Source organism: Rousettus aegyptiacus, unplaced genomic scaffold (assembly GCF_014176215.1).
Source record: "Rousettus aegyptiacus isolate mRouAeg1 unplaced genomic scaffold, mRouAeg1.p scaffold_m13_p_2, whole genome shotgun sequence".
Classification (NCBI taxonomy): Eukaryota; Metazoa; Chordata; class Mammalia; order Chiroptera; family Pteropodidae; genus Rousettus; species Rousettus aegyptiacus.
Window position 1 is genome coordinate 30,066,941 of NW_023416295.1, and position 25,979 is coordinate 30,092,919.

At 32.0% G+C, this 25,979-nt stretch overlaps 1 protein-coding gene and 1 pseudogene across 1 annotated transcript in view; both read left to right on the forward strand.

The window, feature by feature from the left end:
- The window catches only part of PGAP1 (post-GPI attachment to proteins inositol deacylase 1), a 60,095-nt gene extending 36,966 nt beyond the window's left edge, over nt 1–23,129 (forward strand). Inside the window, exons 14-27 of the mRNA XM_016135095.2 lie at nt 3,173–3,248; nt 5,021–5,094; nt 5,196–5,247; nt 5,735–5,801; nt 6,207–6,315; nt 8,001–8,039; nt 13,289–13,382; nt 15,685–15,775; nt 16,627–16,824; nt 17,754–17,889; nt 19,121–19,171; nt 19,598–19,785; nt 21,305–21,409; nt 22,753–23,129. Of these exons, the coding sequence (XP_015990581.1) occupies nt 3,173–3,248; nt 5,021–5,094; nt 5,196–5,247; nt 5,735–5,801; nt 6,207–6,315; nt 8,001–8,039; nt 13,289–13,382; nt 15,685–15,775; nt 16,627–16,824; nt 17,754–17,889; nt 19,121–19,171; nt 19,598–19,785; nt 21,305–21,409; nt 22,753–22,891 (1,419 nt within the window). The 3' untranslated portion in view covers nt 22,892–23,129. The remainder of the gene's footprint in view (nt 1–3,172; nt 3,249–5,020; nt 5,095–5,195; nt 5,248–5,734; nt 5,802–6,206; nt 6,316–8,000; nt 8,040–13,288; nt 13,383–15,684; nt 15,776–16,626; nt 16,825–17,753; nt 17,890–19,120; nt 19,172–19,597; nt 19,786–21,304; nt 21,410–22,752) is intronic.
- Nucleotides 20,181–20,299, forward strand: LOC118614824 (annotated as a pseudogene).
- Nucleotides 23,130–25,979: the final 2,850 nt, after the last annotated feature.

The following is a 25,979-nucleotide window of genomic DNA, read 5'->3' on the forward strand; positions in this document are numbered from 1 at the left end:
AATACTCATGCTAAATATTTAAGTTATTTTTGATGAATTCGTTAGCATAGGAATTTTCTAAAACAATGTCCATTTTGGCAATCCACCTAAGACTGTTAGGATCATCTACTCTAGCTTGAACTAAGCAGAATAAACCCAAGTCTCTTTCTTCCAGGTGGGAACTAGTTATACTTTATCAATCTTTCAAAACCTATTAATTATGTGCAAGACTCTATGCCAGGATTTATAGGAGGCACACAGATAAAGATAAAGAAAAATATGAACCTCGTTCTCTATTGGGTAGGGGAAGAGAAGTATATTTGGAAGCAGCAGGAAGAATGAGAATAAAAGAGGTACCCAAAAATATATAATAAATATCAGAATATAGCAAATACATGAAAAGTGTAAAAGGGGGAGATATCTGATTGATGGAATCAAGAAAGGCTGTATTATGAGGTGTGTTTTAAATTGTCTTAAACTAGTTAAGGTTTTTTATAGGTAGAATGAACATTCTAGATCTGTGCTATCCTGTATGGGAGTCGGTAGCACATGTGGCTGTTTAAATTTAAATTAGTTAAATATTCAGTTGATTGTACTGGCAACATTCGGGATGCTAAGTAATGACATTGTTGCAGAAAGTTATAATGAACAGTGCTATTTAAACAAAGAAATAGTGGGAGCCAAGCATGGAAGTATGAAAATTTGTGGACTATGTTTGGAAAACAATAAGTTAATACTGACTTTTAAAGGATGGCCACAATGAGTAGAATAGTAATGGAAGAAAAATCTGAAAAGGTAGCTAGCTCATGGCCATATTGTGGAGGTCCTTGACTGGAAGATTCTGGACTTCACAGAATTCAGGAGTCAGTAGGGGGCTGAAAGATTTTTCACTGTAGTAGCAATGGTGTCAGAGATATTTTGGAATGGAAGATGAATCTATGGTATAGGATGGATTAATAACAGAGAGAATAGGCATCTCAGAAGGGGTTGTGAGAGCTTGCACTAGGGAAGTAGAAATAAAATTAAAAGGATGGCGATTTTCGAAAGAAGTTGGGGGGAAGGAAGAAGATGGAAGTAAAACACCCTTTATTCCCCTTTCCACATTTCACCAAGCAAAGTTATCCTTCAAAATCTAGCCTCAGTGTTTCCCGTTTTTCTTTTCTGAACTGCTCCAGTAACTTCTTACTTATTTCCATGCTGCTTTGTTTATAACTTTTTTGAGGAATTTATTACATTGAATTATTATTTGCTTATGTCTCTATTGCCATTACCATACTGTGAACTCTTCGATAGTAAGGACCAGATAGATTTTATTCTGCCTTGCATCTTCAACCTTTAGATACTACCACATAAAAGTTCAAATAATGTTTCTTGAATGAGAATGTTGATGAGATTTTTGGCCAGAATTATTAGGAAAAAAAAGGAAAAGGGGATTTAGTTGAGAGTCATCTCAAAGATTGATTCTCACAAGTAGCTTATAATGGATTCATTCTTTTGTTTTGCTTAGCTCAAGTGAGAGGTAATTCAACATCTTCAATACTAAAAGCTCTCTTTAAGGGTTTTTCTGTCGGGTAAGTTGGTTTTAAATGAATTTAACATCTTTCCCAAACTTGGAAAAGGCCATCTCTGGTTATTCCAAGAAATTAATGAACTTTTCAAACAGGAGGTCTTAGTTGCCTAATAAATACATAATAAATATGTCTTACTGCTCTTTGTAAAGAACTCTTCAGGCTACCGTTGAACACCCTGTCTCACTAGGATGTTGAGGCCTTTCACGATTTTGGCATATTTCTTAGAGTCTGTCATCATAAAGCTACATATATTTAAATAAGCAGTTTAAAATTATTTGAGTTCACTAATAATATAGTTTTCAAAATGGAAGTGTGGAATTATATGAACTTTTTTTTGGTGACAGAAAACAAAATAACTAAATCCATTAGGAATTTATGTACCTTGGATGTTTCAGAGAGACCTTTGAATTCTTTTTTTCTTGGGTAAGATTTTATTCATTAAAAAGCATCAAATTTTTAAAGCTGTAATTAAAATTTTATTATTTTAGGTACCTCTACAAAGTGATTTAAAACTTCTCCCCTATTTCAGGCAATGTCTAACTCAAAAATACTTTGTAAAATATAATAAATCTGTTCAATAAATAACTTCTCTAATCTTTTAATATCTGCTTTCTATAATGAGAATGTATGTTCTTTGCCTTGTAAGTAAAGAGGGAAAACTAAAAGCAAAGCCCCTTAACACATTTTTCCTTTTATTCTCTTATGTGTGTACTGTACAGCCTAATGGCATTTTTCCCTCATCTGCTTTTCACTTTCAAAAACAATCAAAAATTCACTCAAGAGGCAAACACAATAACACTGCTTCAGACACAGTCTGAGGTATAGTTGTTACAAAAGCCTGGGCTAGACCTTTCTGGCATTCTGCTTTCTGTGAACAGCAAACTATTTGCTAGCTATAGTTAGGTATCAGATTAATTTCTTCTTTAGCCCCTGTAGAGCGAAGAAATAATGAAACCATTCATATTGCAGCTGAGAGCAGAGAGTTTTTTATGCCTTTGTTAAAATGGTATTAGAAAAAAATGTCATTACAAAAAATTTTAATGTGCAAATGTCACATTTTACATTTTTTGGGGGTGATAGCATTTCTTTTTCTTTATTCATAGGACATCTTTTTTCTGTTTACTATAATCATTGTTTAGCATGAAATAATTTTATGCAAATAACATTAGCCATCTGTAGATGGATAGCAGTATGTCTCTAAAAGTGTTTTGTAGTCTAATTAGGCTGTAGATAATAAATGTGGAGTTTTAAAAAAGGGACAAATTTTTGTTTTGACTGCGAAAGTATTCAAATATATTATCTAACTCCCTAGTTCATCTTGAGTTAATCTTGGTTCTTAATGCTTGCTTTGCTCCATCCTTTAATATCTCTCTTCTAGAAACACCTAAAACTAATTACAAGAAAACTTTGTATAGATCTGTTATAGAAAGGACCTGCTGATAATTTATCTGTTAAATTATACTTGTTTATTATCTCTACTTGCCATTTTAGTATAGCCAGAGTTAGTATGACACACTACCTTCTCCAAAGCTGGAGGCTTTCATTTTCCACTCAAAATTCAAGTCAAGATATTTTACTATAAATTTAATTTTTTTTCTAATAAACAATGTTTTATATTTCAGTTTGTTGTAGATTGTGAATTCTTTAAAAAAGAGACAAGATCCATACAGCTTCCTGTAACTCATCTTTTTTCTTTTGGTGAGTTTTTGATTTTAGAAATCTTAAGAATTGCCTTCATCTTTAACAAGGCTAATTTATTTCACAAGTTAGTTGCAATAAAGCAGAGCTATGTGACCAAAGTATTCTGTCTTTCAAGTGTAGTTCTTAGAGTAACCATATGATGTGATTCACTAGTTTGATTCTATTTTCAACACTGGACCAGCAGTCATCTTCTGAGAAGTGAACTTTTGAAAGAAATTTCTCCATGATCACATAGTTATGTGTGTGTGTGCACATGCATGCATATGTTCATGTTCTCATGTGAATTTATACTAAATTGGCCCTTTTTATAAAAGGCTTATTATAAGGTATAAATTTCTGTCTGTTCTATGAAGGTTTCAAGATTGCTCTAACTATGAAGGTTTCAAGATTGCTCTATCTTTCCCAATTTTTTACTGTGGTAAAATATATATAACTATACATTCTTTTAAATTTTATTATGAAATAATTTTAGACTTAGAGAAGTTACAGAAAGAGTACAGAGTTCCTATATATCCTTCACTCACCCTTGTATAATGTTGCCCTCTTAAACAGTGCAATCGTCAAAATTAAGAAATTAGCATTGGTACAATACTGTTAACTACAGGCCTAATTTTGTTTTCATTAGTTTTTCTACCAGTATTCTCCAGCTTCCCACACTGCATTTACTTGCCATATCTCTTTAATCTCCTTTAATCTTTGATCTTTGATAGTTCCTCAGCCTTTCCTTGTCTTTATAATTTTGACACCTTTAAAGAGTGCTGGTCAGTTATTTTGTAGAATATCCCTCAATTTGGATATGTATAATGCTTTCTTATGATTAGTGGTGGTTAAGCATTTTAGACAAGAATATCACAGATAAGTGATGAGTACTTCTCAGTGTGTCAGAGGACACAAGATATCACTGTCTAATTACTGGTATTGTTAATTTCGATCACTTTAAGTGTTGTCTGCCAGGTTTTTCTACTGTAAAGTTACTTTTTTTAATTAATTAATATATTGAGAAAGACACTTTGAAAGTAAGTAGGCTATTTTTCTTCAAAAGAACCCACTAATCTTAGCCTATCTCAGTTCATCTAGTCTGAAGCAATTATTACTGGTATCCTATATGTATTGGAATTCTTCCTGAGGGAAAGTTGTCTCTTCTTGATTTATTTATTCAGTTTTTATTTATGTCAGTAGTGGATTCATATATATTTATTTTATTCTTTGGGTTATAATCCAATACTGTTAATTTTTTTTTTTGCTTGACTTGTTCAGCTTCAGATGTTAGAATCTCTTTTTTGGTTGACTCTTGTACCCTTATATGCCATTTGTGAAAAAAATCTGTATTACTTCATAGAGGAACCTTCCTTTAAGATTTTTATCCCTCTTTTGCCCTCACTGCCCCCCCCCCTTTTTGGTAGAAACATACTCAAAACAATACAGAAATGACAACTCTGAATCATCTAGCTCATTAAAATAGCCTATAAAGTAAGAGATCTACCAAGAAAACATAGCCTATGTTTTTGATATTGGAAATATATACTTGATTTTTTTATAACACACACATGTAATTGAAAGACATTATAAATGTTTTGTCCAGAGTTTATTGAAGGAGGATTGAATATTTAGACGTTCTCCTCCACGTATCAGAAGCCAGAACCTGTAAACTGTTTTGTCTTTTTACTTTAAAAATCTGTTAGCATCATTTTAACATTTTTAAGCAATTGATGCTTTTTTTTTTTTTATGCTTTGGTGTTCTAAGCAATATAATGCTTTTAATTTAACAGGATTATCTTCAAGGAAAGTGATATTAAATACAAGCGGCCTGTTCTATAACATAGAGCTTCTGAACTTTGGACAGGTAATTATCCTACTATAACAGGGATTTGATTTTACTTTACTATTTAGTTAAACAAACAAATAAACTTTTTTTGTTTTATTTTTGTGGTCAACCTCTGTTAGATATACCAAGCTTTTAAAATCAACATAGTGAGCAAGTGTTCAGGAGTCAAAGGTAAGTATATTTTCTGAAAAAATATAATGGTATTGTCATTCGAAGAATCAGTGGATTTTTCACTTGAATTTTCTTTAATATTTATGCTTCTATATATTTTAGGTGAAGTAAAATTAAATATACGATAATAGAAAAGCTGTTTATATTTCCAACAGACTTAACATAGACCCTTTCTTAATAGTAAGCATCTTCATCTGTTTAAATATCCACATTTGAAAAATACCATCTATCTTGCTGTCTCATTATTATAATAATTCAGATGTACCTATTTGTTTTTATAGTTTATTAGTACTTCTCATATGTTCTAATATCTGCTGTAAATCTTATTATACATTATTACTTAATAATTCTCCACAATTTCTTATTATGTGATATAACTTACTGATTTTTTATGAAATGGGTAATTGTATAATTAGGTATTATGGTAGCTTATATAACATTTAGTATGACAAAGTTAGTAATATGTAGTTCATTTATGTTTTCACAGAAGAAATAACTAGTATCTATAAACTTCATATTCCCTGGTCTTATGAAGATTCACTAACCATTGCACAGTAAGTATATGAAAGAATTTACCTTAAACTTTTGTGTTTTTGAATAATACATATTCTCCTTTGTTTATTTAAATCAGTGAAATTATTAAAGTGCCTCTTAGTAAAATGTAGGTATCCTTTATGTAGCATGGTGCCCATAAGATAATGTAATATATACTATTCTTATTTAATTAATATATAACTTAAACCTTAATTGCTTGAAACATGAAGCCTTTCCCACTCTCTGCCCCAACTCCTATGACCTAGACAGACAACTGTGCTATGCCTAGAAGTGTCCATCCATAATAATGCGCCTGACATCTAGCTTCCTCTACATCATTGCATTATGTTGTGATGAGGATTGGCTTATCTATGATTATTTAACAGCATTCTGTATTTGAAAATTGATATATGTTATCTTTTCAGGGTTCCATCTTCTACAGAAATTTCGTTGAAACTCCATATTGCTCAACCAGAAAATGACAGCAATGTAGCATTATTAAAAATGTACACATCATCAGACTGTCAGTATGAGGTAAGCTGTATGTTCGTTTAATTTTTAAGAGTTATAGAATAAGGTGGAAATACATTTTTATATTAGCCTAAGTTTGACGATGATGTAGAAGGCACTAAATATTAAAAACAGACATTTATATTACTCTAGTCTCCATTTTGCCTGCTAGCATCACTCAGTATTTTCTTAGCTCTGAAAGTATACATCTTAATAAGTAATAGAAAGTAAAATGAAAATCGAGACCATAGATTAATCTTTTAAATTTGGAAGCCTAAAGTCCGGAATCCTTTATAAATTGAAGAACGTGAAATCAGCTGATGTGGCTTAAATTTAGTAATCAACATGATGTATATTGGTTTCTATTTCTACTAGATAAGCGTAAGGATCTTCTTTCCTTTTCACTAATCATATTAAGCTCTGTTAGTCATTAATATGTGCAATTTAGTGCCTATTGCATTTATATTACAATCACATTGATCTCTTGGTGCTAAGAGAAGGAAAAAGACTCAAGAGTAATATTGTATTTACTGTAGATTCATAAATGAAGAGTCCCTCTCTGTTTTATAGCCTACCATGTTCTAAGGATTCCGGATTTAAGTGGTTGAAGTACACATTTGTGGTGACATCACAAATCTCCGGTTTATGTGAAATATCTTATTTCTACTCAGCTGGTTTAAACCAAAGTTAAATATTTGATTCTTTATGAGACCTAACTTTCGTAAGGTAAACTAGGATTGGTAGGTCAAATGACTAGAATCTGTTCCTGCAACCAAGTTTCATTGGACCAATGTCGTGGGTTATTTTAGATTTCATGGAATTTATTAATGGTTTGCTATATTGCTTTCTAACATTAAAAGATTTTACAGGGTAAAATGGTTATTACAGGGTAATAATGGTTTTTAACTTGTACCTCATATTTCTAATATTCCAGCGATAGTAAGAATTGTATTAATATTTTGGCTTCAAATACTGGATGCTCTCAAAATGTTTACATTTTTACCAATACCTTGTATTTTTCAAAAAGTCTATTTCTTGACCAAAAAAAAGTCATTTTATAACCTTCCTATGAAAGATTTATTTCCTTCCCCTAGACTTCCTAATATCAGAGAAAGTGTATTTATGCTAGACTTAATTAACAATGACTTTCTCTTTATAATATTGTTTTGTCTTAAATTTTACTAAATGTGCCATTTATTTTGGTCTTGTATCATGTGAAACCTGTTTTTATAAAATTTAAAATTTACTGAGAAACTTAACTCTATTTAGCGCTGTACAGTTATAGATTCGAGAGTTTAAAGTATTAATTATATAATAGGTTGGTTAATTTGTGCTTAATTTTTAGCAAACATGAATAGCTCTAGGCTCAATCATTCAATAAATTCTTTAGCTTGCATGATCTGATAATAAGATATTCTGTTTAATTAAATATTTAGTTAGTAAAGTGTTACCATATATATCATAACATTCATCCAATTGTCAAAGAATTAGAATATGAGAAAATATACTGAACAACAAAATTACACTTGATATAAATTAAATATGAGTGATTCTGAGGATTCTTTTGAGATCTGGAATGCCTATAGGTTTACTATTATAAAAAAATTAATGATTATGCTTAGAGATGTACAGAAGTGCCTAATTTAATAAAAAGTCAACTAGAATTGTTTAAGGAAAATAATCTTTTTTAAATGATTGTTTTAAACTAGGTGACAGTTAAGACTTCCTTTTCACAAATACTTGGACAGGTAAGAGAAACTCCTTTTCAATCATTGCCTTTTGAATAGATACTGTAAAGTAGGGGTTGAAAACTTTTCTGTAAAGAGCTGGATGATAAATATTTTAGCAGACCACATATGGTCTCTTGCTGCTGCCAGCACTACTATAGCTGCTGCTTTCTTCTTTCTCCCACTTTAATAAAATCTGAAAACCATCGTTGGCGCACACAGGCCATATTTGGCCGACCTGGCTTTAAGGGGATGCTTTCATATTTGATTCTCCCTAGAAATGAGAGCTGATTCCTGATTCCCAAACAAATTAATATTTTTGACTAAATGAATGTCATATTAAGATTTCATGTTGCTCATACAACACCATAATTATAGTCCAATAAAATCTGTAGGCTCTGTCATATAAATTAACATTTTCAACAAAACTTTATTTCGTGCATACTCAAGTTTATAAAAGGTAAGAGTAAATCGTATTAAAAACAAACATGTTGAAATAGTTTAAATTCATTTGGGGAATATCTTTCTGTAATTCATAGATAAATAGTGTTACAAAAATTTATCGAGTAGAACTATTATATTATTAAACATAATTATAATTTTCAGAATTGTACAACCAGGGCATAGATAATACTGATTAGTCAGAGAAATTATATAGTTTTAAAATTCACTGTATTATGCCTGTATTATTTTCACTTTATTTTTTTAAATTTGCAATTCTAGTGCAGCATATTTCTAATTTGTCATTTAAATCTGTAATTATAATAAAATTCACAAAATAAAATTAGAAACTTTTTATATGCATTATCTCATTTGATCCTTGCAATGACTTGATGAAAACTGGATTTGATTATTAAATTTATGAACATTAGTAAATTCTAAGTTAATGTGTAAAAATTTTGTGCTACATTAGAAAGAGAAGATTAAATCTTAGTACAAGTTGAAAAATAACATCATGGACAGTAGAGTGATAAGGCATCAGTTCCTCTTGGAATATAGGGGAGGAATTCTTGCTATTGTATTTTTGTATATACAGAAGGATGGTACTATACATAGAGGTATGAGCTGAGGATATAACATACTCTCATATTATACCTATGCCTCATAATTCAGATTAATGACAAAAATCTGGTTCACCTGATACTCTGTAGTCAAGCATAATTTTATTTTTATTTTATCATTTTAATTGTATATATTTTGTTTATTTAATAAGTTTATTGGGGTAACATTTGTTAATACAGTTATGTAATTTTCAGGTGTACATTATAATTTGACATCTATATATTCTATCATGTGTTTACCATCCAAAGTACAGTTTCCTTCAGCTACTATATATTTGATCTCCTTTACTTACTTCACCCTCTCCCTATCCCCTTGTACTTACCCCCCTTTACCCCAGCTACCTCCCCTTTTCTCTCCAACCCTCTACCTTCTGGTAACCACTAGTCCATTGTCCATGTCCATGAGTCCCTATTCGTTTGTCCTGTTCATTTCTTGCTTTTAGGTTTATATCTCACATATAAGTGATATCATGTGGTTTTTCAACTTTTTCTGTCTGGCTTATTTCACTTAGCATGATTATCTCAAGATCTATCCATGTTGTCACAAATGACAGTATTTCATCTCTTCTTATGGCTGAGTAATATTCCATTGTATAAATGTACCACAGCTTCTTTAGCCAATCATCTATCGCAGGACACTTTGGTTGCTTCCATGTCCTGGCCACTGTGAATAATGCTGCTGTGAACATCGGTGTGCATATATCTTTTTTGGATATGGGTTTTCAAGTCTTTGGAATAAATACCCAGTAGAGAGATTGCTGGATCATATGGTAGATCAATTCTTAATTTTCTGAGGAACCTCCGTACTATTTTCCATAGTGGCTGTACCAATTTGCAGTCCCACCAGCAGTGTATAAGGGTTCCTTTTTCTCCACATCCTTTCCAACATTTGTTATTACTTGTCCTGTTGATTATAGCTATTCCAACGGGTGTGAGATGGTATCTCAATGCAGTTTCAATTTGCATTTTCCTAATAGCTAGCGATGTTGAGCATCTTTTTATATATTTGTTGGCCATTTGTATGTCCTCTAGGGAGAAGTATCTGTTCAGGTCCTCTGCCAATTTTTTGATTGGATCATTTATTTTTTGTTGTTGTTGTTATTGAGTCATACTAATTCTTTGTATATTTTGGATATTAGGCCCTTATTGGAAGTGGTTGTCTCTTTACCTTGTTGACAGTTTCTTTTGCTGAGCCGAAGCTTTTTAGTTTGATGTGGTCCCATTGATTTATTTTAGCTTTTACTTCCCTTGCCTTTGAGGTCAAATTTATAAAATCCAATTTAAGTCCCCTCCCCTTCCTCCTGCAGGGAGCTCCGGAGGTTGCAAGAGGCAGCTTCTTTATTTCTCCCAGTCCGCCACACACCCTGGGTTCTGCCTTGTGGTAGCTCTTATGCACAGATCCCATGCTCAGACGTGCCGGTGTGCAGTTCGGGTGTTTTTTGTTCACTTTTAGATGTTCAGCTTATTGTTATTTCAAGGAGAGAGATCTGAGGACATCTCTCACTTTGCCATGTTTCCCAGGATCCTCAAGAATGTCTTTTTCATCAAATCACCAACTAGAAAGGTAGCTGTCAACTGGGTGAATCAGAGGCTGAATCCAAGGGTAGGCCAAGGCTGCTGTGGTGAGAGACTATAATCCAGGCCAGGAGGCGGGGTGGTGGCTATGCCTCCTCTTCCATCTCCTCAATGCGGGGAACATGCAGAGCCGGGGGGAGACCAGTCGAGAAGACAAATCACTGCTGCTTCTTCCTCCTCTTCCTTCTTCTCCCACCTACTCACTAGATTCCTAGTCTGGTGCTTCTTGGTTTCAGTCTCTGTTGGAAACGCTCCAGCATCTCTTCTTCTTTGGTTAAAGCCAATGGTTTCTAGAATTTACACTGCTCTGGTGTTACAGCACTAGCAATTTCTGAATTTCAAAGTTATAGGCCCCAGAGCATTCCAGACACTGCCAGGAGCCACACAGTGGTGGTGAGTGGAGTGCAGGGCATGGCCCGGGTGTCCTCAAGCGTAATTTTATGTGCATCAAAAAAAGACAGGAAAAAAAAAAGACAGACAATATTCTTGTTTAGACATGAAAATTTTTCTTAAAAAAATGAGGGTGGGTGGACATTACAGGATTAGAAGTAGGTACTTTTTTAGATGTCAGAATTTGTGCTAATTAAGTCCTCAAATTATTGAAAAGGTAGAAGATGCTCTTCCTCATGTTCGTTTATAAATTTACCTTGAGACAGTAGAATAATGAATTGAAGTTGCTTAATATATCTTATTTGTCATTTTGAAGTAATACATATTTTCAATGTTGCTGATTCATTCAAAGACCGGGAAGAGGAATAAACAGAAACTATGTCGGAGAATCAAAGAATTTAATTAGAAAACTTAATTTTTTTTTTTAGGAGAAAGGAGGAAAATATATTTACATATTCTTTAGTCTACATCTACTAAAAGGAGGGTGAAAAATAAACTGCAATTACTTTCTCAAGAGAATTACATAAACTATAGTAAATCATTTCTATGTGGGGATGAAGTCGTGTTGGCAAATCTTTATATTTTAAGAGAAATTGGATATCTGGATTTTTAGGTAAACTTTTAATTTTTCAATGTCAGCATGTAATTCAAAATGTAAAGAAATCCTGTGCCAAATATGAAACCAAAGGAAGTATGTCTACAATTTGAATTTGATCCATGGAGGCCAGCTTATAACTGTTGATTTAGTTGTATCTTATACCAGCAATATCTATGGCCCAGCATACCCTTTAATACTCAAAACAATGACAGTCATTAAAAAGAAATTGTATGTTCAGAATACTCTGCGTAGGACCTCTTACAAGATGTCTAAAGACAGAGAAGGCATTAAAGGTTAGTAATAATAGCTAATATTTTCTGATCACCTACCTGTGCCAGTTACTATTCCACATGCTTTGCACAAATTAATATATTTAAGCTTCAGACTCCCTGTGAGGTAGGTGCTATATATCTCCATTTTACTGATACAAGCATAAAGAGAAGGGGAGGGGTAAAGAAACTTGCCCAGTGACACAGAGCTAGTGAGAGGCAAGGCTAGAATCTAACCCAGGAGTCTGTCTCAGACTGCTAAGCTTCTTAACTTTCCTTCTATACTCTTATGTATGCCATATATCTCTTAGCATGTCATTAGCAGGTAATGAGTATCTTTAGTAATAGAAAAATTATCTTTTCTCGTTTACCCTCCTCTCCCTCCGCTCAGAACTATAAACTTTAAACCAAGAGTATGGACTATAAGTTTTTAGATTCCTTACAATTTCTTTTAACCTGGAAATCTACAGAGGAGCTTCAAGAAGACCTTGCACTTCCTGAAAATTTATACAGTGTTTTGTTTAACCATACATTTCCATAGCTTCTATCAGATTGCCACAGGATCTATATTTTTTCTAAAAGATTCAGTGGAATAGAATTTTCTTTGAAAACTTTATTATTAAAATAAGAACTTAATACTTTGTTTTTGTTATGTGTATGTTTTTTACAGAGATTAGATCAGCTGATAGACTGATTTGAGGCACTATAACATAATGTTTATGAATTTAGGCTCTGAGTTAAATCCCATTCCACAAGATTTTCAAAGACAGTAATGGACATAAAAGTTTAAAAACGGTAGCTAATATTTTCTGATAGCTTATCAATTCAAGTTAATATTCTAAATGCTTTACACAAACATATTTAATCCTTAAAACCACCTGTAAGGTAAGTACTATCATTGTTCCCATTTTACTCATGAAGACAGATAACAAGTAAATAACTTGCTTGTGTATTATGTTTTTAATTGTACAAATGACTTGGGCTCCCTATGCCTAAATGTAAAAATAGGGTTAAGAACTACCTCAAAGGATTTAGGGGAGGAGAGCATGAGATAATGCATATAAGATGTTTAATATCATGTCTGAAACGTAGTAAATGCTCAATAAGAGTGCCTTATAAAATGTTTGTAGCACTTGCTACTCAATTATACATTCTCTTTATTATGCCCTTGATGAAAAATTTAGATACATTTCTGATATACTATAGACTCTTAACATTTATTTTACTTAGAGTTTTGATACGCATTACTAGAAATCCTTTGTAGCCATGTCATGAAAAATATAAAGTGAAAAACAACATTTTTATTTCACGTGTAAGTACATTTATTTCATTAACATGAACATTTAGAAGTTGTTGATTGCTTTGCTTGTTTTCTAGGTAGTTAGATTTCATGGTGGGGCTCTTCCTGCTTATGTTATATCTAGCATCCTTCTTGCTTATGGAGGACAGTTATACTCTCTTTTCTCAACAGGTAAGAATATTATTTCTTCCTCCCTCCTTCCCTCCATCTCTCCCTTCTTTCCTCAGTGCTTTATTACTACTTTTTTATCCTTCATGTAGCTAAGGGAGACACATCAGTTTCTTGAAAATTTACAACCCGTTTCTCTCAAATTCACGGGGATTTGAGATCCTTTAAGTTTTAAGAGATCCCCAAGAAAAGTCTTTACTTGTTTCTCCATTTTATACCTTTATGTTTGAAATTTCTTCTATTTTGAAGACCTCTTAATAGGTAGAGGCTCATTGATAGGGATCTTGTTCACTATTCAATTCTGGATAGCTCACTTAGTGTCAAGTACATAGTAGGTAGTCATTATAATATTTGGGCTGTATCAACTGTATCAATTAGATCCTGGCACACTGAATGGAATAATTGAGAGTTTAATGAAGGACATATTTCAAAAATATGCATAGGATTAAGGGAAACCAACAAGAAATGATAAAATGCCAGATTAACAGCAGAGCCATCTAATACCCCTAGGTACCGGGGCAAGGGAGGGAGCAAACCTACAGAGCTGTAGGAGAGGACAGTGTTACGGTAGCTGCAGCCTTGGGTTTGGGAACACTGGCCACTGTCAGTCTGTGGCTCAACAGGAAAAAAGGCAGGGAAATAAATACACTAACCTTATTTCCACTCATTCTTCTATCTGCCCGTGCCTCACATTCAGTGAACCTAACTAGAAGTCAGTCCATAAAAGTCAGCCTTCCAAAATTTAGAGCAAAGGAAAGTGAGAAGAATGGACCTGGAGAGGAAAATATACAATCTGTAGTACACTAGACAGAACCCTCCATTGAGAATAGCAATTAGAACAGTTTTCCAGGAGTCTCAACTTTGTAAGGTCCTTACACATTTGTTGAACTTGGACAGTAATCAAGGGAGGCAAGAGATAGGAAAAGAGAATGGGGCCAAAGTACATAAAAGCAGTCCAAAAACCCCCTGCCATTTCCATGTTGCCAAGTCCTTTCACAGATACTAATTCCCTTTCAATGACTTTTACTGTAATTTCAAGTCTACTATTTGTGTTTATTTAACCTGATTTATTTTTATTCCACAACGAAGGAAGCAACATTCAGTGCACTCTGCCCAGATCCAGTCTTTTAATTAAGAGGTTATTTTGATTATATGATATCAACCATACTTGAATATAAATATCTTTTTTTTGAGAGTTTGAAAGACATATCTTACTCTTCTTAGTTTCAGGCAACCTGATAATTGATTCTTGAATACACAGAATTTATATCTAGACAGTCCACAGAAACCTCAGAGATATATGATATTAGTTAATCTAGATTTAAGTATGGAATTATGTCTCAAACCAATTAAAGAAGTAATTCTGAACCCAAGATGCTTATCAAAAATCACATGGGTCATATTCACAAGAATTACTATAAAAAGGACAGATAATTACAAGTGTTAATGAGGGTGTAGAGAAATTGGAACCTACATACACTGCTGGTGGGAATTAAAATGGTATAGCTGCTTTGGAAAGCAGTCTGGCAATTCCTCAAATGATTAAACAGTTATCATATGACTCAGCACATATATACCCAAGAGAGATGAAAACATACACCCACACTAAACTTGTACACAGATGTTCACAGGAGCACTATTCATAATAGCCCCAAAGTGGAAACAACCCAAATGTCGATTAGCTGATGAATGGATAAATAAAATGTGTTGATACATACTTCAACGTGGATAAATCTTGGAAACATGCTAAATGAAAGGAGCCAGTCACAAAGGACCACATATTACATGATTCCATTTCTGTGAAATGTTCAGAATAGGCCAATTTACAGAGAAACTAGATTACTGTTTGTCTAGGAATGGGAGGACATTGGAGGTGACAATTAAGGTGGACACTTTCCTTTGGGAGTAATGAAAATATTCTAAGACTAATTGTGGTAACAGATGCAAGACTAAAAACCAGTGAAGAGCATACACTTTAAATAAAGGATGAATCGTGTATGCGAAAATTATATCTCAGTAGTTAAAAAAATCAGCCATGGAGCTTTCTGAAAATACAGATGGAGAAACCCCACCCTTGGTTTCCAGAATTTGTTTCACAAGTGACTGAATGGGTACTCTTATATGAGAACCATTGAATTACAGAACTTTTTAATCTTTTGAAGAGAGTCTCTGTGATAGGAATGAATAGTCTTGCTTTTTCTGACATGAAATATGTTGCTCTTACAGACAGTGCAGGACATAAATATGTCTTATACTTAAAGACTATAAATTCTTAACTACATAGAATTGTTTTTTAATCCACCAGGTCATTGCTTAGAATATGCTACTATGTTGGATAAAGAAGCCAAACCATACAAAGTTGATCCTTTTGTAATTATGATTAAGTTTCTGTTGGGGTAAGTTTTATCTGTGATAATGATTTTAATTTTGTATTGCATATAAAACATTATGTTTGTCTCCGTAATGGAATATAAATTTTCCTACAAATATGGCAGTTGACTTGTTTTATTAAATGGGATTTTTCTCTTAGATGAAGGCCTAATAAGTATATCAACATTTACTTTAATAATCTGACCATTTCAAAAGTAATTATTGAACTTATATATATATATAACTTAGACTGTAAATATACCAGGCCTTTAACATTTGCAGAGATATATATGATCTATGGTCTTCGAATATCCCAGATTATGAACCATTATAGGATATTAATGAAACAGTGCCTCAGATTACTTTTTCTTCTCATACAATGTATATTTTAGGTCTCTGCCCTATTTAATATTCCATTCTTTTTAATAAATTTTTAATTCTTTAATGTCACCACATAATCGTCCCCTTTGACCCCATCAACCTCCCTCCTCCCCACAACATTCTATTCTTAATTTATTTACATTTTATTTTTTGCTTAAGAACTATTACTTAGATCTCTTCTGTCATTAAAATTAACTTTTGGCTTTCTAACTTCAAAAAAACACCACTTATTACTTCAATACAAGGATTAATAGAGAACAGTAAAGCTGAATTGAGACTCAGGACTCAGGTTCTTGAAGAACAATAGACTCATTTGGAAGATAAATTACTTTTTCCCTACAAGGAATTGAAATTTGTTTTTCAATATAATTACAAATTAAGTGTCATGGTACTTTGGGGGCTCTAGTGAATCATCATACACTTCAAATATTAAATCTTTGAATGTCAGTTGTTTATTTATTTATTGCTTTTATTGTATATTTTCTTTTATCCACAGGTATAAATGGTTTAAAGAATTATGGGACACGTTATTATTACCAGAATTAGATGCTATCGTTTTAACTAGTCAGAGTATGTGTTTCCCCCTTGTATCCTTGATTCTCTTTCTGTTTGGAACATGTACTGCCTACTGGGGTGGCCTACTCTCTTCTACATCTGTGAGACTCCTTTCTTCATTGTGGCTAGCTTTGAAAAGGTAAACAATGAATGATTAAAATCTTATTGTTCTTAATTAAGAAAAAAATTACATTCTGATGGGAAACCTTAAAATTAATTTGCTTTTACTAAACTATAATTTCTAAGTAAAGGTGTATAGCAAAATGTGGATTAGTGTTGGAAGTTGTGTTTTTATGAAAGATAATCATTTTATTGCAAGTTAAATGCTACATTTGATTTTGACCTTAGTGTTTGAGTTAATCAAAAGTTAGGCAGATTACACAAGTATTTTTAAATTTCACTCTTATAAATCTTTCTAAAAAGGAAATGTTTCTCTGGTAATGCTTTTATTTTGCTGATTTTCAATCCAACCTGAGAGCAAAAGACTCCAGTCAAGATATTTAGGATCAGATTAGGTAAAGGTATCAGAACTCCAAAAAACATTGCCTGTAGTTTTATTATAGGCCCAAGTTTGAAGTTACTGGTATTCTTTTTTGGTAAACCACTGATCTAGTTCCTTTGCCACTCCTCACCAAACATGTTAAATGATTACTGTCACAGAGGGTATTATGGTGTGATGCCTCTTCACCACAGTTCTGAGGGGCTTCTGACACCCTGACACATCTGGATAATCTCAAGAGTCCAAGAAATAGAAAACATTTCCTCCACCTCTCAAGATCAGAAACGTATGCCACAGGGCTTGTAGTTAATGATTATCCTTAGGAACATTTTTTTCTTAGTGCAAATATCAGCCGTAGTGTTTCTAAATGGAAGAGGAGCTCTTACTGTATATTACAGGCCTTATAATCAAATATGTGTCATCCTTACCTTTATTAAAAAATCTTACTGTTTACCTTATGGTGTTTGCATATAAATAAGCAGGAAAGCCTGGTAGAGTACTGTATTGTTTTCTTTTTATATGTAATTGTATAAATAACTATTAAAAGAGTTTTAATTTTGCTTTTCCAGGCCCTCTGAACTTCCTAAAGATATCAAGATGATATCACCAGCTTTGCTCTTTTTGACAGTTGTTTTGATCATAGTTAGTTGGGCAACTTGTGGAGCATTTGCCATACTTCTTACTTACCTTCACTATGTGTTTAAGGTATGTTAGATCAATAAAGTCAGAATGTCTGGGCATTGTTTCAGACAGGCATAGAATTTCCTGTAGGTGTTGTTAACAAAAATTTTAATTACCACTGCAGGAACTTTCTGTTATATAATAGGTTTAAATGTAAAGGTTTTTAACATCTTAGTTATTTAAAATATATAGTTAACTGTAGAACTGAAACTGTTAGTCTGAGTTGGGTTTGTTCGTTAAAAAAAAAAAAAACAGAAGGGAGAAGATATAATCTGTTTCAGATTGCTTCTTGCTCTTTCAAGTAATGTTAACTTTTTAAAAAACATTTTACTACAGCAATTTTTATTCACACCTCCCTTTGAGCATGGGTAATAGACGAAACAGAAAGTTTGGTCAGTAGGAGCAAGCTATCAGTTATATTGAGATAATGTAAAATGTTATACATGTTGCTGAAGAATCAGAAGACAGTGATAAAAATAAGTAGGCCAGTAATTTATTTTACTGAGGAAGTGAAAAATACTTTCAAGAAGGCTGACAGCTTTGCAAGAAAATAGAGGTCATACACTACATACTCTCCACTTTAGTTTTATGTAGGGACAGTTGATACCAGAATGGATAATGTATTTTTCTTTATTAAACAAAGGTTTATTTGCATCTAGTTTTAACACGAATAAATGCACATTATAGATTATTTTTAGTTTTCTAAAGGAAATTTATGTCCAGAAAAAAACATTCAGATCTACTTTTGTTTATAAATAAATATTTGGTTTTGTAATTAGATATTTTGAACAACTGTCCCAATAAGCAAAACTTTCTCAAATACTTAAGCAAACCTAATAAATTAAACTTATAGACTTTAAACATTTCACCACCATATATAATTGAGTTCAGATTTTCAAAGATTTAGAACATATGAAACATGTTATTCTTTATACTGTACTGAATGTAATCAAATTTTTCACAGTTGCTATACATCATTCAGAGCCTCCAGAATGTAAAAAATAAAAAAGTATAGCGATATATCCTGGCACCAGCATACTCTGGAAGTGTTTATTATTTTGTTTCTGTTTTTTAATCCATGGTAGAAAACATATATAGTTATTATTTTATCTTTTCTAAAAGAATATTTTTAAATGTTTAAATGAATTGTAGTTTAGATTTTTTTTAATTTCACATTATAATACTCAGTTTTAATAAGAATGATTGTTTTTTGTTTCAAAATAAAACTAACATTAAAGTAATTTCTTTTTCCTAGATTGTTCATCTACAAGCCAGCCTAACAACTTTTAAAAATAGCCAAACTGTGGTAAGCTTTGTTTTCAAAACTCTACATTGCTTTAATACAGAAGAATATGGGAAAATTTTTGTGTTTTTTTTTTAATTGAAATTTTCCAGTGTTTAAAAAGTATTGTGAATTTAAGTAATTTTAAGAAAAGTGAACTTAATGAATGTGAAAATAAACTAAGTCTAATTTGATCTTTGTCATTTTTGGTATTACAAATTATATTTTAACTTTTATTTTGAGTAATTAGAGTTGAAATAGCAAGTTAGAAGAATAAATGTTTTATAACTGATAACCACTTTAAAACAAGGTAGTTTTAGTATTTTTCATCAATTTGGTAGTGGAAAGATATATTTATTTAGCTATTACGTAATTGAAGATGATTCTCGATACAATGATAAGCTTAAATTTTACTTAGTATCTTGATATGTTTACTTAATTGCTTTGTAGAATCCCAAGCACTCTAGAAGAAGTGAAAAAAAATCCAATCACCATAAAGACTCTACAGCACACCATCTTCGTTTATCTGCCAGTGATGCTGAAGATAGTCTTCTTATGCACAGTACTGTGATTAACTTATTAACATGGATTGTATTACTCAGCATGCCATCTTTAATTTATTGGTTAAAGAATCTTAGGTGCGTTTTATTTATATAATTAAAATTTATATGGCTCAAACAATAAATAAATATATATAAGTATAGACTTGCTAGAATCCTAATGATCCATAAAACTTTCTCAAGAATAAAAAGCTATATATCACTTGAAATTCATTTACAATATATTCACATTTTCTCCTTTACCCTGAGAGTATAAACTTCAGGAAAATAAACTTTCCTCAAATCTGCCCCCAAAAAAGAAGGAATTGTCACTTTTAACCTTCTTTGATCTAGACATACATGAAAATGTGCTTCATTTTGTTGCCTTAAAGTGTTCATAATGCTAGTGTTTTATGTATTTTTTAATTCATGATCAATTTTATGATTTCTTAAATTTGGAGGGAAGAAAAATGCTTCTATTTAAAAATATTAGAGTCTATGGCAATGCCACCCTGAACAAGCCCGATCCCATCTGATCTCAGAAGCTAGGCAGGGTCGGGCCTGGTTAGTACTTAGATGGGAGACCATGTAGAAAGACCAGGTGATGTAGGCGTAAAAAAAAATAAAAATAAAAATAAGGGATTGTAAGCTGACAAGGTCCTTGCAACTATGAGGTCAACCAAGGGTTGCCTTGCCTTAATAAATAAATGAATGAGTGAATGAATGAATGAAAATAAAAATATTAGAAGTAATGAAAGAAATGTACACTCTTCTAATGTATTCCATACAATTAACTAGAATAAATAATCAGCTATCTTACTACTAACTGAAAACCATCATTTGCTTTGCTACCTGATAAGTGTCCTAGTTTAAATGAGAGTCCGAAAGTGCCCTCCAAGATATTTCTAGAATGTTTATTTATTGGTAAATTGTTTTTTTTTTTAAAAGGCTACCTCATCTAATTGAACTCCTATCAGTATAGTTTTCAAAAATGATATAAAACTTTGATTATCTGAATACTGAAAGTTTGTTTTGAAAAGTCAGCAGAACCAAAATAAGTGTGATAAATTACATTATAGGTTACCAGATGTTAATATTCTTCTTCTCTTTTCCTTCACTTTAAGATCTAGACTTTTATTCACAGATTTAGGGAGAAAGTTATTTAAGGAGCACACATTTATGATTCCGAAAGGCTATAGCTGTTTCACTGTCAATAAATACAAGGGATGAGAATTTGAATTTAAAAAGATAAGGAACTGTTACTTTATATAGTAAACCTTTATTTTTTTCATTTTTTTAAATAGAGCAACTTTAATATATTTTTAAAATCTGTTTTATAAAATTATATATGAACTTTCAGGCATATATTTATGAAAAGGAAATGCTTTCATAATGAATATTTTCATTTTTTTTAGTAGTTTTTAACATAATTCTCCATATAAAACTTGGGTATAAAGGTGATCTAGAGCAAAAACTATTAAAGATTTCATGAGCTATTTAGAGTTCTCTTATGTCCATATTGCTACTGGCATGTTTGGAAATTTAATTTAATTCTGATAATTTAAAATGATCAGATGTGCTTCGTTGATTTATATTTATTTTTTTCTTTTTGATATAGGTATTATTTTAAACTTAACCCTGATCCATGTAAACCTTTGGCATTTATTCTTATTCCAACTATGGCAATTCTTGGAAATACTTACACTGTTTCAATAAAATCAAGGTACAGTAGTTTAATTTTTTTTTTCATATCTATTCCTGGTCTTTATCACTCCTTTTTTTAATGACTGAAGCATGCTCTTTATTCCTGATTACTTTTAACTATTCCTAAAGGTAAAGCTGTAATAGTAATTATATTTTATATTCAAATATAAATTATATGAAAGGTGTATTATACTCATTTTCTTAATTGTGGGTTTTACTTATTAGGATATAATAATGTTTTTTTCTTTAAAAAAATTAACCCTTAAAACATATGATATATAAGATTTGCTTCCAAAAAATATAGAGGAGTGGAAGTGGATAGGAATATAGGTAAAGTAAGATTGACCCTTACTTGATAATTTTTGAAGCTAGGTGATGGGTACATGAAGTTTATACTTATGTACATGTTTAAAATTCTCTGTAATAAAACTTGACTTTTCATTGACTGATTATTTGCTTTCAGGGCCCTTTCAGTTGATTTTTGCAGATACTTGCAGATAATCTAGGATTAGGCCAACCTAGTGTTTATATCTTGGCTCTACTATTTAATAGCTCTATATTCTTAGGGAAGTTTCTTAAACTCTCTTATCTTTAGTTTTTTTCCTGATAGTACAGATGCTTCTTGACTTATGATAGAGTTATGTCTTGATAAGCCCATTGTAAACTGAAAATATCCTAAGTCTAAAATGCACTTAATACTACACTATAGAGTATCAGTTGTTTACCCTTGTGATTGTGTGGGTGACTGGGAGCTGTAGCTCACTACTGCAGCCCAACATCACAAGAGAGTATCTTACCACATATCACTAGCTGGGAAAAGATCAAAGTTCAACATTTGAGTTATAATTTCTACTGAATGCATATTGCTTTTGTACCGTCAAGTCGAAAAATCACAAGTCTAACCATTAAAAGTTGGGAACCATTTATATTTTTCTTTTAAAAATATCTTGTTTTATTTGCTCCTCTTACAAATTAAGAATGGTTCCTTATTTAGTCGAGGGCTTTTTTGCTATTATAAATAGGTTTAGATATTTCTGTAGCGAAGTCTTAGTAAACATTATTATTTTTGTTAGGATAGATTTCTAAAGATATAATTGCTGAATAAAAGTCCAACTAGTATTTTTAGGTTAGTAAGTTTAAAAGACTAAACAAAACTAGTTATTTACTTTATAGAAAAATTTTTTTCTAGCTAAAATTGGCTTATGTTAATCATTTCAAAATTATGGACAGTTAAATTCATTGTATAAAAAAATTTTCTCTTCTAAAATCAGAACACTTTCTCAAAATGCTATAAAAAGTCAACATATTCCATTTTGCTCACAATGTAGTTTATATAACGTACATTTTTCTGTTTCTTTACAGTAAATTGTTGAAGACTACTTCACAGTTTCCACTTCCTCTGGCTGTTGGTGTGATCGCTTTCGGGTCTGCACACTTATACAGGGTTCCATGCTTTGTTTTCATTCCTCTTTTACTCCATGCGTTATGCAACTTTATGTAAGGTTGGATTTAAGGAATGATAAAGGTGATTTTACGTCAGTAATAAGAGGGAACGCACAGATCTATCAATGTGGACACCAAGATCCTTTGGAGAAGACATCTATTTTTACAGTATTGAAAATAGGAAATTAGTTTTGTAATGCTTGAAGAAAGTAGCTGAAGCATGGTTTTGTTTAGTGCCGTGGCATCTGTGTTAGTTATTTCTAAAAAATTAATAAAAAGGTGTGGTGGACACTGTCTTTGAGGACTCCTCTGCATATCAGCTAATCTGCTTGATTGGCTATACTAGGGATCTTCTAAACAATCAGTAAATGAAAAGCATTTTTTGTAATTTCTCCTCCAGCATTCTGTTCATTTCATCAAACTTTCTTCTGGAAAGTGGATTGCTTTATATTTGCTACAGTACATATATTGAGAAATGAGTCTTAAAAGAGTGATGAAATTCACAATAATTTGGTTTCTCAAAAATGAAGTAGCCATGAAGAGTCTTTGGTCAGTTTTTGGCAGCCACAGGAACAAAGTAGGTCTTTGTTTTCTTACATCTATGAAAATACACCTTTTAATTCTAAGGAGACATGTTTTCTTGGTAACCAATGCAAGACCGACGGATGGAAACCTAATCTAAACTCAAAACTTAGTGAAGTTTTCTTCTTACTTTCAAATACAAATCTTAGTTTGTATTCTTGGTTAATATCAAGAGACTATTAAGGAGATATATTGTTAAAGATATATCATTTTATCGTCTCTATCATTTCATTTGCCAATTTAACCATTGACCCCATGGTTGCCAAAAGTGCCTCAGATCAGGATAGATTGTTAAAATAACTAAATTCTGATAGTTCGAAAAGTTGCAATTTTTTACTACTGTGGAAAAAAAATTAGCATGATCAAGTGCAGTACCACATTTGATGTATAAACAGTATACCTGAATAAATTGGAGGGTTCAGCCACTAGGTTTAACAGTAGAATCTTAATTAGCCAAGATGATTACTCTTTGACAGATAAGAGAATATTTTTATTTCATTTCAGATTTCAGCTCACTTTTAGCTACGAAAGAGTAGGAGGTAGGTATTGGAGTTAGGTATCTTTGCCTTAAGAAAGAATAAACTCAGGCTGAAGTATACCTGCCTGATAGAGTTCTTCCTTTAGATAAGTATGCTGTAAATACCTACAATCTCTCGAGTCCTAAGTTCCCAGTAATTCCACCATTGCACCCGTGAACTGTGTCCTCAGTACCCAGGGATGTCCTAGAGTGACAGGTTCATTTTAGCTCCCATTACATCTGGATTCCCTTACAGCCTCTCAGCTGTTACTGCCTGTAGAGGGTCATCCCCACATTACTGCCTATGCATGGTTACCCCACTTCTCTTCTCAGTCATTCCTCAGTCCCTGCTCTTTGGCATCAGTTGAAAGAGGATCTTGCTGTCATCTCTGAGGGTTGTAAGTTTGTTTGATTTCATTGTCGTCTTTCCCAACTTCGTGCCTATTGTTCAGAATTCATAATGTCACTTACTGAGACCATTAAAGGGAAGTAATAGCCTCATAGGAGACATGGCACGCATACCAGGCTCTTGTTTGAGAGAAGCAGAAAAGGGATAAAATGCAAAATGTTTGTGGGTTCAGTACCTAGAAGTAAAGAGAATTTATTATGCACTTGTCCCAGAGCATACCACATACATATTTAAATAAAAAGACACATCTGCCTATGTTTAGCTATATACATTCTCATAAACAACTTTTATACACATGGGTAATTTTTACTTTTTCATGGATATGATTTTATTTCAAGTTACAGGTTAAATGTGTCATTTAACTATTCCTGAGTTTGCACTTAGTTCCGTATACAGAAAGAACTTTAGAAAGTGTATTAATTTGGATCCTCTGTGGACAGTCCTAATCATTGTTTATGTGATCTAAATTCTCTTTATTTAGTCAATATTGCTCATAAGTAAAATGTAACAAGCTTCAGTTTCTCATTCGTGAGTAGTACATTAAGTTTTTCAAGCAGTAGACTAGGCACACTAATTTTCACTAAGGTATGTTCTTGTGAGTGTAGTTATCAAGTCCTAAAGTCTTATTTATTCCAACAAAAAGCTTTATTTTAGAACTACTAAAAGGATTCTGATTAAACATTTTAGAAACAACAGTAGCTTGGGTCTTTAGTCATTTATATATATATAAATTTTATATATTATATATATATATGTATATACCTTTTTTTTTTTTTTTTTTTTTTTTTTTTTTTTACATTTTGACAGGGTCTTCATCAAATCTTGATGTACTTTAAACCCAAATACTTACCTGAGATAAGAAGGTAGGGTCTTTCTGAAGGTTAGTGAAATTAATGTTTCTAATACTTGAGAAAAGGAAAGTCCTTTTGTCTTTAAATTTCACATTTCGATCATGCTTACAGCCTATATTATTAGGTGGTAAAACACAGCTTTATTAGCAATGTTACTAAAAATGAAATTTCTATTGGTAGTTAGGGATTATCTAATTCAACAAACTTCTGAGCTTTGATGTTATAACATTTTTATTTAGAGCTTGTTGAGTTTGAATAAGTTTTGTGCTTCTAAAAATGATCTGGGTCCTATTGTCGCTAACTGGATCAAATATGGACTGAATAAAAAAAAATACTACTTTCAATGTTTCTTAAGCCTCCTCTAGATTACTACTCCTATAATTTAGAACTGATAATATAATAGAAATCATTAAAGCTCTTTTTTCTGGATCTTTTTCATGCCAGAAATTAAACAGATTCTGCTAAATTTTTTCTTGTCATCAGCATGAAAATATTTAAAATAATGGTCCTAAAAAATCCATTCATCCTTGTCATGTCTTAATCAATTTAATTTTTTTCATGTTTTAGTCAGATAAATTTAGATATATATAATGGAATAACTTTTCTTGAGTGAACTACACTATAATGTCTGCATGATTATACAGTAAGGAAAACTAGTAGGTCTAAAAAATGATTGTTGTTACCATATGGCTCATGCAGATATATTTATATACATTTCTACCACACACACACACATAATTATATGAGGCACATTATCTGATTTACAAAATAGATAATTGGGAGCTAA